At 36.5% G+C, this 14,214-nt stretch overlaps 1 protein-coding gene across 1 annotated transcript in view; it reads right to left on the bottom strand.

The window, feature by feature from the left end:
• Positions 1-14,214, bottom strand: part of NRK (Nik related kinase) — a 185,049-nt gene that overhangs the window by 110,919 nt on the left and 59,916 nt on the right. The window contains exons 6-9 of the mRNA XM_063431944.1: positions 13,059-13,149; positions 9,824-9,954; positions 8,142-8,196; positions 6,066-6,144 (exon numbers count right to left, since the gene is read on the bottom strand). Of these exons, the coding sequence (XP_063288014.1) occupies positions 6,066-6,144; positions 8,142-8,196; positions 9,824-9,954; positions 13,059-13,149 (356 nt within the window). The remainder of the gene's footprint in view (positions 1-6,065; positions 6,145-8,141; positions 8,197-9,823; positions 9,955-13,058; positions 13,150-14,214) is intronic.

Raw genomic sequence — 14,214 nt, 5'->3', positions numbered from 1 at the left:
TTAAACCGAGAGATAACAACATTAAAGCGAGAGAAAACAGTATTAATGCGAGAGATTACAGTATTAAAGCGAGAGATAACAGTATTTAGCCATAGCAGGTTAATATATATAAAATGAGGTTGATAATCATAGGAGACTTTGTCAATATGTTTTGATGACCCTATCCTGTACAACTCTTGAACGTCTCCCTCTCTTTTTTCTGTACCCCTATAATCACATGCCTCAACAAAAATAAAGAATTTAAAAAAAAAAAAAAAAAAAAACAAATCAGTGACCAATATAGCCACCTTGCTTTGCAAGGACACTCAAAAGCCTGCCATCCATGGATTCTGTCAGTGTTTTGATCTGTTCACCATCAACCACAGCCTCCCAGACACTGTTCAGAGAGGTGTACTGTTTTCCCTCCTTGTAAATCTCACATTTGATGATGGACCACAGGTTCTCAATGGGGTTCAGATCAGGTGAACAAGGAGGCCATGTCATTAGATTTTCTTCTTTCATACCCTTTCTTGCCAGCCACGCTGTGGAGTACTTGGACGCGTGTGATGGAGCATTGTCCTGCATGAAAATCATGTTTTTCTTGAAGGATGCAGACTTCTTCCTGTACCACTGCTTGAAGAAGGTGTCTTCCAGAAACTGGCAGTAGGACTGGGAGTTGAGCTTGACTCCATCCTCAACCCGAAAAGGCCCCACAAGCTCATCTTTGATGATACCAGCCCAAACCAGTACTCCACCTCCACCTTGCTGGCATCTGAGTCGGACTGGAGCTCTCTGCCCTTTACCAATCCAGCCACGAGCCCATCCATCTGGCCCATCAAGACTCACTCTCATTTCATCAGTCCATAAAACCTTAGAAAAATCAGTCTTGAGATATTTCTTGGCCCAGTCTTGACGTTCAGCTTGTGTGTCTTGTTCAGTGGTGGTCGTCTTTCAGCCTTTCTTACCTTGGCCATGTCTCTGAGTATTGCACACCTTGTGCTTTCGGGCACTCCAGTGATGTTGCAGCTCTGAAATATGGCCAAACTGGTGGCAAGTGGCATCTTGGCAGCTGCACGCTTGACTTTTCTCAGTTCATGGGCAGTTATTTTGCGCCTTGGTTTCTCCACACGCTTCTTGCGACCCTGTTGACTATTTTGAATGAAACGCTTGATTGTTCGATGATCACGCTTCAGAAGCTTTGCAATTTTAAGAGTGCTGCATCCCTCTGCAAGATATCTCACTATTTTTGACTTTTCTGAGCCTGTCAAGTCCTTCTTTTGACCCATTTTGCCAAAGGAAAGGAAGTTGCCTAATAATTATGCACACCTGATATAGGGTGTTGATGTCATTAGACCACACCCTTTCTCATTACAGAGATGCACATCACCTAATATGCTTAATTGGTAGTAGGCTTTCGAGCCTATACAGCTTGGAGTAAGACAACATGCATAAAGAGGATGATGTGGTCAAAATACTAATTTGCCTAATAATTCTGCACTCCCTGTATGTGCAGTGTTTAACCCCTTAAGGACACATGACGTGTGTGACATGTCATGATTCCCTTTTATTCCAGAAGTTTGGTCCTTAAGGGGTTAAAACTGAAACCTGTACATACAGACTCCAATCACCAAAACACTGAAGGAGTCATGGTGCTTGTAATAATTCTTTAACCCCTTAAGACCGGAGGGCGTACTATTACGTCCTTTTAAAAGCGGCTCTAAACGCCGCCGGACGTAATAGTACGCCCTCCGGTTTTTAGTAACTTACCCGGTCGCTGGCGGTCCCACGCCGGCGATCGCGGTTCGGGGGACTCCCAGGGAGCCCCCGCGGCACGTCCGCCCTCCAGGAGCCCTCCCGGCCATGTGAGAGTGAGGTCCTTGCGAGGACCTCACAATCACATGGCCGGTATAGCTGCCTGCTGCATTGCCAGCAGGGGGACCAACTGTAATGACAGTTGGTCCCCCTGCTGGCTGAAAATCAAATAAAAATGTTTTAAAACAGTGTAAAAATAAATAAATTATATACTTAGATCATATATATATATTATATATATATGATCTAAGTATATATATACACATATACACACATACACATACACCGTCTAGGTGTATTTTAATATTAATATATATATAATTATATATATATATATTAATATCAAATTACACGTAGACTGATACTGATTAAATATATATATAATTATTGTTATATATATATTTATAAATAATATAAAAAAAATTAATATGTAAATACGTAAAAAAATTAAATAAAAAAAATAATTAAAAATAAAATATTAAAAAATATATAGATGTGTTTTATTTCGTTCTAACTGTATTCTGATATTAATATATATATATTTATATCAAAATACACTTATAACGAAATAATATATATATCTATATACATAAATATATACGTATATATCACTATATATATACCTATATATAAATAAAAATATTAAAAAAAAATATATATATATATATATACGTATGTATACACATATGTATATATATATACATATATTAATTCTACACATATATTTATGTAATAATTTTACATAATTAGGTATCCTAATTAATTACAATTAGCGGGACCTGCCTGACCACCCATGCCGAAAGTATAGGGAATTTAATTTGCTAGCACTATATTTAACCCTATAACTTTCCAAGACACCATAAAACCTGTACATGGGGGGTACTGTTTTACTCGGGAGACTTCGCTGAACACAAATATTAGTGTTTCAAAACAGTAAAATGTATTACAACCATGATATCGCCAGTAAAAGTGACGTTTTTTGCATTTTTCACGCACAAACAGCACTTACAGGGACGATATTATTGCTGCAATACTTTTTACTGTTTTGAAACACAAATATTTGTGTTCAGCGAAGTCTCCTGAGTACAACGGTACCCCTCATGTACAGGTTTTATGGTGTTTTCAAAAATTACAGCGTCAAATATAAGGCTTGTGTTTAATTTTTTTCACATTAAAATTCGCCAGATTGCTTACGTTGCCTTTATGACCCTATGGTAGCCCAAGAATGAAAATTACCCCTATGATGGCATACCATTTGCAATAGTAGACAACCAAAGGTATTGCAAATGGGGTATGTCCAGTCTTTTTTAGTAGCCACTTAGTCACAAACACTGGCCAAAATTGGCGTTTTTTGCATTTTTCACACACAAACAAATACAAACGCTAACTTTGGCCAGTGTTTGTGACCAAATGGCTACTAAAAAAGACTGGACATCGCTTATTTGCAATACCTTGGGTCGTCTACTATTGCAAATGGTATGCCATTATGGGTGTAAATTTATTTCCTGGGCTACTATACAGTCTCAAAGGCAACGTAACCAATCTGGCGAATTTCAATTTCAAATGTAACACGCTATATTTGACCCTGTAACTTCCCAAAACACCATAAAACCTGTACATAGGGGGTACTGTTTTACACGTGAGACTTTGCTGAATACAAATATGTGTATTTTATTGCAGTAAAAGCAAACAGTATTATGACATTGACAGTTAAAATGTCATGAAGAACGAAAAAAATCAAAAAAAATCTTATTTTCTCCCATTTTTTTCATATTAAATTATGTTTCATAGCTAAATATTTGATATTAAATGAAAGCCCTGTTTCCCCTGAATAAAATGATATATAATAAGGGGGGGTGCATTTAATATGAAAGAGGTGAATTACGGTTGGACAGACATATAGCACAAATGCCAGGTTTTGTTTACGTTTTGTTTCGTTCACAACTTGTACATTTGGCTGCGGTGTTAAGGGGTTAAAGGAACGTCTGCGTCTTGTAACTGTGTTTGTTTATTGACTATAACCCTTGGTGTCTCAGCACAATGTATTCATTTGGATCAGTAATCTTTGCCCCATCTTTCCTTTAGTCCTGCTTACATTGATAAAGCTAATGGAGGTTGCTAAAAAATGGTTTCATGCATAGTAAAAAATGTATTGGCATGTTCGAAAAGAGTAGTCTATCATAGAATAACACTGTAAAAATGATAAAACCTACTGGAAGAAAATATTGTTTTTCTTGCTCATGCGCATGTATTCGGTGGTGCATAGAAAATCTTGAACCATCAGCATTGTGAGTATTTTCTGCAACAAGCTTAGAAAATGTAGTCTGACTCAAGCACAATACTTAGGGGGCCCAGCTCTGTCTTAAGTTCAGCCAGCTAGCACATGTTGGGAATAATATTACAAAGCTGGTAGCTGCATAATCTAGCAATTCATAATTCAAAGCGGTTTCTCCTACTTTCTTTGTACGGACCATCCCGATTGGAATTCTGACATCTGTGAGCAATAAGCAGCAAGGTGCCAACTGACGTGTTGTAGCTACATTTTAATATTTCCCTGATGCTGGCGAAAAAAAGGGTAGCTTCAGAGTCCAATATTCCCGTTTTGGTGGGGGGGAGGAAGAAGGGAATGTGGTGTTTCCTCAATAGTAATATTGGGTTTAAGAACAAATGCTCGGTAATAAATGAAATAATGATTTGTTTCACTGATCACAAAGATAAAATGTGTTTTTTATAAATAGTGTTATAGTAGTGTAATGTTAATGGATCACTCCAGACCATTTAACTTACTGAAGTGCTCTGTGTGTAAAGGGCGTGTCCTTTTATTTATTTATTTTTTGAATAAAATTTTGCACTTTTATAAATGAACCTTGTTACACCCCACGGATGTCAATCAGGCAACGGGTCCTGTTACTTCTTAGCTATTTAACTCAGTGGAGCTAAACTCAAGAGGCAGCAATTGCTCAGAGCAAATGCCTTGCAGAGACTTGTCATTGAGCTGCATTGGGAAGTCTGTGATTGGACAGCCACAGAAAGTCTGTGCAGGGTAAGAAGGGGAGGGCTGGTAAAGGCTGCAGACAAGACGGCTGATTTAGATCTAACCTAAATCTAGATCTAAACTAAATGAATACTTAAATGCATGCATGATTCAATTGGGGGTATATAATAAACACTGTTTAAAATATATATATATATATATATTTTTAATTGTATTTGGCCATCGGAAGGTCCCTTTAATATTTAGTGTAGAGTGTTAAGGTATTATATTGGTTAAAGGGAGGAGGGTATGAGCAGCACTGGTATTTACATGTCCCGGTACTGCCTGAGATTAGTGGTAATTACAGTCTCATAACTAAACTGTTGGCAGGTGCAACTCCCATAAATATCAAGCAGACCAGGACCTGTATGTAAGATTTCTGTCCAAAGTGAGGGTCCACAAATCCACGCACTGTTACATATTCTTTACAGGAAATAATTGCACAGATGACATCATCTGTACAGTATATATTTTTAAAGCATGTTAAAGAGACACTATAGTCACCAGAACAACTACAGATTAATGTAGTTATTCTGGTGTCTACTGCCTGTCCTTGCAGGCCTTTTCAGGTAGAATGCAGTGTTTACATTGCTGCCTAGTAACACCCCTAGTGGCAGTCAATCAGAAGGCCACTAGAGGTGTTTCCTTGTCAGTGCTGATTTAACAGTGCAGAGTTAACCGAGGGCAAGGGAGCTGGAGGACAAGGGAGCTGAACAGCAATTTAGACCTATTGTGTCAGTAATACACGTTTGTATTCCTAACACTGAAGTGTTCCTTTAAATGGGGAGAGACAGAGAGAAAGAGAAAGAGAGAGTGTATTTATAAGATAGGGCCTTAGTTTGTTCATATCCAAATGCTATGTTAATAAAATGTATTTATGAAAAAGCACCTTCGTTAGACTCTTCACTGATGAAAGTACCAATTAACCATGGGCTGTTGTCTAATAATATGTTCCTGCTATGAGGCGGCCCAGTGAAGTGCCATGAAAACCTAGTATTGTTTAGTTCTGTAACTGTGAGCTAGATTTAAATAGTGGTGGTCTGTCCTGTGCTAAATATTCTGTAACTTTTTTTTTTTTTTGACTACTTGTTATTTAGAGAAACATGAAAAGTCTTTAGTGATTATATTTATGTGAACATGCTTTGTTTAACGCTTTTACTACCAGGCAGTTGAATATATACCATGCAGTGTCACAAGGGTGCATACATGAAATGTACCTTTTATCTGATAATATACATACCACTTTCTAGATTTTAGTTTTGGTGGGGGGTTTCTTGGAATAAGGAACAGTGCCCTCATAGGGTGCATGTCACACAGGGCTGTAAAATAAAAATAAAAAAAAAATAGATTATATCTTTGCTTCCTTAAGTCACAAAATATAATTGTACAGTATATACTTAAAACTTTAAAAATACACATTTGTCACCAAAACAACTTTAGCTTAATTAATCAGTTTTGGTGTATAGATCATGCCCCTGTAGTCTCACTGCTTCATTCTCTGTTATTTAGGAGTTAAATCACTTTGTTTATGCACCTTAGTTACACCTCTCTGCATGTGACTTACACAGCCTTCCTAAACACTTCCTGTAAAGAGTCTTCTAATGATTACATTTTATTGCAAATTCTGTTCAAGTTAGATTTTCTTATCTCCTACTCTGTTAATAGCTTGCTTGACCCTGCTGAGACCTCGTGTCTTACGAGGCAGCAGATACAATTTTTTAAAGTAAGTTACATGTGATTGAAAATGAAACTATTTTGTTTTTATGCAGGCGGCGTCAGTTGCAGCCAAGGGAGGTGTGGCCAGAGCTGCTTAAACAGAAATAAAATTGATTTAATGCCTAAATGGCAGAGAATTGAGCAGTGAGACTGCAGAGACGTGATCTATGCACTTACGCTGCTTCATTGAGCTAAAGTTGTTTTGGTGACTATTGTATCCCTTCAACTATAATATTAGATTCACAATGATAGAATTGCATTTTCTAAATTCACCTTGTTAAATGTATGTGTAAGCAGTCCTGCTAGCGTTATTCTATGACTTCATAAAGAATAAATGAATACGTGAATATATCTTATTTTAATAGATGCAATATTGATTTCATTAGAAACCCATTTCAATTCGGCACATTAAAGCATGCATTGTACTTTTTTTTTTGCTTAATTCTTTTGAAATTACACACGATTTTGTCATTCATGTGCAATTCCTTATTTCCCCCCCCCTTTTTTTGTGTATTTGCAGAAGAAACTTTGGTGGATATTATGATTCCCTCGTAGCATGTATAAAGAATTTCCATGTCACTGCAGTAAAATCCATCACAATGTGAAGTCTTTAGTGCTTTGGATATCCCATAAGGACCTTTTAAAAATGTCACCATTTTGCTCAAATAGAAAATGTTTGGATTAAATGTTGTGACATTTAAGAATTATCTCTAAGGACAGAGCGTAAGATTGTACCTTTTTTTTTTTTTCATTTAAAGTTGAAACGAAAATGACTAAATTATTGGAGTATTCCTTTGTTATAATGTTATAATGTAGCCGCAGGAAAAAAAAATAAAAAAAAAACAACAACAACTTTATCATACTAAATAATCTCGTTTCACTTCAATGGGCTAATTAATTTTCAATGAAATCCAGTCTTCCAGCCAGATCAATGTAGTTCATTAAAAAATGTTAATAAAAAATTGACTTTTGCATAACCTTCTTATCTCTAATAGTAACAAATAAAAATGTAAAAAATGTATTAATATATTCTCCTGTCACTCCCTAACTCAGACCATGTACTTATTCCTTGTGACTGTAAGCAAATGACTCTCATAATTACCTGTGTATTGAATGATCTGGTTTGAGTTGCTGACGAGTTTGTGGTCGAGAAAAATTAAAACAGATGGCTAGACTCGACATCCTAAATGTTTGTGAAATACTGTGCTCGTGATTCTTATGCAAACTATAGACCTAGTGAGCCCAGGTATCTTATATCTTTTTGTTGACTCCGCATGCATGGACACCAAATAAAAACATTTGTCGAATGTGTCACAATTGCACTGTCCAATGAAAATTCTGCTGTTTAGGCCAACCACTCGTGGTAGATACAGAGGGTGAACTTTAATGAGTATATTTTTGCTAAAATCCTTTACGGGAACAAACCAATAATGTTCATATCTAACAGTAATAACCTCTTTACAGCTATAAATATTTTTTTTTTTTTTAAAGTATGTGTAATACATTTATCACTGCTCCATACTTATAACATATTATTCAAGATAATTGATACAAGATGGTAAGAATGCGTTTCTAGTTCAAACACAAGAAGAGTACTTACGGGGTGCTCCCTCTGCCATTTCTATTGCAGTTATTCCCAAAGACCAGAGGTCACTCTAGAAAAAGAATGAAAAGACTGCAATAAGAAAAGAAAACATGTACAAAGAACCACAGTTTTTCTTGTACCCAAAGAAGATCTTCACTTTTTCTGTAGAAGTTTGTGTGCATTTGTTTGATCTTAGTGCACCAGCTGAACACTAGGTTTTTGAATTAGTGGATCTGTTATTGTCTCAAAATATTTATTAGGTCTTTGATAAGTAATTTTCCAAACTGTAAATGGAAAAATTATTTTCTCGTAAGCGGGTAAAGAATGGCGATGGTGGGAGCTGGGGCCTGATAGTTATATGGTAATTAAAGACAACCCAACTACTTAAAGGGACACTATAGTCACCCAGACCACTTCAGCTCAATGAAGTGGTCTGGGTGCCAGGTCCCTCAGGTTTTAACCCTGCAGATGTAAACATAACAGTTTCAGAGAAACTGCTATATTTACATTTGGGGTTAATCCAGCCTCTAGTGGCTGTCTTCCGGACAGCCCCTACAGGCGCATCTACAACGCTGGAGGCATTTTATGCCTCCATCACGCAGAGCGTCCATAGGAAAGCATTGGAAAAGGTAAGATTTTATCCCTTTCAGCGCCACGGGAGGGGGACCCTGAGGGTGGGGGCACCCTCAGGGCACTATAGTGTCAGGAAAACCACTTTGTTTTCCTGACACTATAGTGATCCTTTAAAATAATTTAATTGGCACAGAAATATCTTCATTACAGATTAATCTCATTCATAACTTTTTAGGTCGGGGCTGCCCAAAAGGTAGATCCCCAGATGTTATAGAACTACAAGTACCATGATGCTTTCCGTGCCTTTCGAATGAGAAAGCATTATGGAAATGTAGTTTTAAAACATCTGGGGATCTTCCTTTTTTGTTTTAGATCGTTGATACATGATCATTGATAATAATAAACATTTTCTTCAAATGTATACCCTTCTACAAAATATATGTGTATATTTATGAAATAAAACGTGCATTTTATCTTCATGCCAAGCCCATTTATATGGTGATATATTCTCTAACTCTACAATCTCAGCCAGCATGATCCAACTGATGCTGGCTGAGCATTCTGGACTTCAAGACTGCAGTTGCCATTTTAAGTCCATGCCTTTCCATTAAATGCACATGGATTATAATGGAAAGGCGTGTGTGTGTGTGTATAATATATTTTGTACATTTGTGAGATACCACTCACTTCCTCTTTAAATTTATAACACCAGTTATAACATATACTATGTGGTCACCATGCACAACTTTTATATATATTTTTTTCCCTATGTGTAAACCATAACCACAAATAAATATTATCAAATCAGCTGCATGCAAACTGAATGTTAATTTACTATAGATAAGGCTGCAGGCTGGGGTATGGGTTTTATGTGTATTGTCAGCTGCGGTTTTATTCCCAATGGGGTATAGAAAGTATTTCAACAATACTTTTTTTTTTTTTTCCTTTCCCTCAGCAAGTCACAGTCTAAGGAAGTGATTCTTACACAGTCAGCATGCTTCCTTTAGGAAAGTCTGGTCTGGGTTATATTGTGTGTATTTTATCAGCTTGGGAGATGACTAATGACACTAAGAATTTCTCTTCACACAGACTATGTGCCCTCTGTTCGTGATCTTTAGACTTACTCTGTAGTCATATGTTGAGTCTGGATTCTCATCACATGCTATAACCTCCGGTGCCATCCAGTAAGGGGTTCCAATGAAAGTATTTCTTCTCCCTATGGTTCTATCCAACTGAGCACTCACACCAAAATCAACTGAAACATAGAAGCAATATAAAGCTCAGGGAAACCCTCTATCAGCACGAAAAAAAAAATACTTTTGCAATCCAAAAATTACCAAACAAAATCTCCCAAAACTCTAGCTCAGCAAACAAACTGGTTTTCTTTTTAAAAAGCATGTACTGTTAACATATGTGAGACTGATAAATAACCTATATAAAAAGAGGTAACCGTGAAGGGATGCTCTAAGGCAGCACCCAATCGTTTGGTACATAGACCCTGTCACTGCACTCTGACAAAAACAAGCATTGCTGTTTGAGAGAAACAGCAATGTTCACTGCGGATGCCTTTATTGGCTAAAAATTATTCAGTTAACTTCGTCGTTAAGTCTTGATTTTTTTGTTTTGTTTCGTTTTTTAAGTGTTCATGTGCAGCATTACGGAACATTGTGAATTCATCTCATAAAGAAGTATTTGATTCAGTGCTTCTCTATCAGAGCATCCGATTGGTGAAGTGCGATGTTTCCTGCACATGTGCTGTAGAACCCGTATGCTTTCTTATTTCAGAATTGCCTGGAGATCTAGCTGACAAAACATTGTGTGTGTTGCAGTTCTTCAGTAATTTGAGATCTACATTTTTAGCCATTTATATATTCGGTATTGCATTGTAGCTCAAGACCTCAGTGGTGGCATTTGGAACTAAATGTAAACACAAGAAAAGACCATACCCCTGTTTCCAATCATAATAAATCAATATTTATCAGAATCTTGTTTTTTTTTCTTCTTATATATGTATGCGCAACTTAAATTGCTAGAATTTTTTTTTTTTGAGTGATGTATATTGGCATATGGCTCATTCAAACTAATTGCCGTGTTGTGGGAAATCAAATCTAAACTAGTCTCTTTCTGGAAAATAAAATAGAAATGTCACATTTCCTCTTGCAACTGTCAATTATGTGTTTATACAAATCTATCAAGCGGATCTCACTTCGCCAGGATTTACCTGTAATCTGTTACAATCCTCCATAAACAGATGAACACGCTCAAATAATTACCCACGCATGCACAGTCTAAATAAAGTATTCTATTAAGAGAAGTGCTGTTGAGAAATGGCAGGTTTGCATAATATTTCCTATAAGTAATTTACTGAACTATATAGTAATTGCAGACAAGTACAAAACCTAAATCCCCGTATTTAAGCTGCTCTCAGTGCAATCATGTCTGGATTGTATGTTATACCTAATAATTCTGTCTAAAGCGTGACAGAAGACGTGACTATCACTTAAGAACGCAGATAATGTGTATATACAGGGAGTGTGTGTATATAATTCTAATATTCACTTATGGCTGAACAATTTGGCAAACTTACTAAAGGGCTAAAAATTCTGACAATAAGCATGTGTAGATTTAAAGAAAACGTTTTCTGTCGTCTACAAATTCAAAAAACCACAGATTAATTTATTTTTTTTCAAGGGAGAAGATGAGAGATAAAAAAAACATCCTGGGCGTTTAAACACACTTTGGTTAACTTTACAACTTTGGGTGTGTTGCATCGAAACCATTAAACATCCTGTTTCTTTGAAACGTTACACCATGCATTGATTTTATGTTGTGGGCTAAAATATTCTTTTAAATACAGTTTAGAGAGACTGGGTAAATTAGCATACGCATTGAATATTTGAGTAATTGTGTTTTTATAGTTTATGATACACTCCTGCAATTAATCTTGAGGATTTAATGATTGCTTTTTATTGCCTAAAATATGCTTTGTTGTGTTTTTGTCAATTCGATTTAAGAGAACATACGACAGTTGTCTCTTATTATTTGAGTACATTTTATAGAAGTACAATGTGTCTAACGTATCTAATAGTTGTCGTGACTTTCAGTTCTTTCTTGTGATATTTAGAATCCTGAATACTTTAAGTACCTCTTGCATTATGTAAGTGCATTCTAGTAAAGTGTATGGGGGTTAATGTAAAAATGTAACAATGGGGAGTTAAAACATATTTTGTATTCCTAACACTATAGCCCTGCCTCCCCAGGTGAGATCATCAATGGGGAAGTGTTAGGAGGCTATTGCGCATGCATAGTAAATTTTGGCAAATCACTGTCCCACACCATCAGCATGTCCTCATAGAGATACATTGAGTCAATACATCTCTGTTAGGGGGGGGGTTCAGCGTCTCAATGCAGAGCGTGGAGATGCTGAACATTGATCCAGCAATCTTTGCAGGACTGAACCCAAGAATTCCCTCTAGTGGCTGTCAGAATGACAGCCAATCGAGGTGGCATTAGACATCGTTGTACACTCAGCCCTTAGTCAGAAAAGGCACAACAACTGCTGGGGCGAGCTATTTTCCCCAGAATCGCTAAATTAAGCTGCAGTGGTTCTGGTGCCTAAAGTGTCCCTTTCACTTTTGACATACATTTTCCTGGTGACCAGCATTCCAATGTTTGATCTTGTTTGTCCATACCTGGCGTGTTTCTTCTCTGAGACTATTATCTGCCTAACATATTATACAATGTTGCAGGTGTATTTACTGATTCACCTGCATCATTCTCTGAATATTTTGCTTCTTTGAATCTTACAGGTCAGTTACTCCAAACACTAAGAAGAGGACAAGGCTGCAACTTGGGTCACTTCCTCTACTTCACATACAGGTAAAACATTTATTTATTTATTTATTTTATTCTAGATTTATTAGTGGTCTCGGACTGAAATCTTTCATACTTGTATTTTATATTGATGTGGAGTTTTTAAAATAGTTAATCATTTATTATCAACTTCTCTAATTGTTTTAATACTTATTGATCAATTTGGCAGTCATCACATTCACTTTATTTTTGTGGTTTCCAACGTGTAAAGTTATCTCTGTGCATTGTTCTCTATTTGGAAACAGATTTTTGGGAGGTGGGTGTCTGTTTTAGTATCACTTTCCCTATTTAAATTAATTATTCTCTTTATTTTTTTCCTCTAGAAAGAGGATTGTAAAACACTTTATAAAACATGATGTTGAGTTTAGGAGACAGAAATAATGATCAGGTCCTCCCCGAGTTAAAGGCCGAGTCCGTTTCGGTTGACAATCTGTCATTTTACTCTCTACATGACTCTCGCTAGTTTTCATATAAATAGTAACTTACCTAGTTTCACCTCTGCATTTTCACTAAGCAGAACATTCTGCCCTTTAATGTCCCGATGAATTACATGGTGCGCGTGGAGGTGAGCCAAACCCTGAAAAAACAACTGAATGTAACTTCCCCTCTCCAAAAAACGGAAACAACTAATAGCAGATGTAATGTGAAACTTTGGCATGCATGTATTCTGTGAGGTGGTTAGAGAAGGGTCCAAGTAGGAGACGGGATGGAGGCACACAAGTAAATACATTAAATGTAAAGGGCATGTGATACCGATCATTATAAGAAGCTAATTGTATGCTGTTATGCCAGGGTCTGGACTTTTAATAATCCATTTATAATCAGATAATGTTCTTGTTTACATGGTGAAGATATTTAATAGGCACCTCGTCTTCCAAGGTGGTAGCATAATGACATGTTTTTTGCTATCTTGTAAAATTAAAAATAAGCTAACAATCCATTTGAAATGTTGCAATGGAATCCAAATAAACTTAATTTTAGGGTATTAAAAATGTGAGTACACCAAGTTCAGACAACATTACAACATGGAAGTAAATGTTATCGAATATTGTGAGAAGAGCCAACAGCTAAACGTAATGCTAGGTTTTTTGTTTGTTTTGTTAATGGATATGGCATACAATACCACCATCATTGGCGTCTTATAAAGTATATTCGAGTGCAGAAGAGAGTCAGTTGGTAGATTATGTATCAGTCATCAGGAGAAGATGGTATTGTGAGATGCTAGGACACTCGGCAGCTGCACCCGCTACAACTCTTCTAACTTTGTGGTATCTACCCCTTTACAAGTGGGCTTTTCATATCTGATTTTACACTAAATGTATGCCATGATGCTCGTAAAGGCTAAAATAATTTATAATGCACGATCATTGCAAAATCAACTGAAACACGGAGTGTGAAATACACAATGAGTCATCACTTATTACATATGGAATTATTCTTTATATTAGGAATTGGGCAGAAAGAGAGTTGCAAATTTAGATCCACATTTCGTGAATAACACTATTCATGAATTAATCCTTAATTTCTTGATGTAAACCCAAGCAGGTCCACTAAATCTGGGATTCCAAAAATTTCCAAATGATACTCCTTGAGACTTTAGGAAACGATCCTTGTGCTGCAAAGCTAAAACCCAGGATAGAAT

The sequence above is a fragment of the Pelobates fuscus genome, chromosome 9 (assembly GCF_036172605.1).
Source record: "Pelobates fuscus isolate aPelFus1 chromosome 9, aPelFus1.pri, whole genome shotgun sequence".
Taxonomy (NCBI): Eukaryota; Metazoa; Chordata; class Amphibia; order Anura; family Pelobatidae; genus Pelobates; species Pelobates fuscus.
Note: the sequence above shows the minus strand (reverse complement) of the source record. Positions and strands in the feature narration are given on the sequence as shown.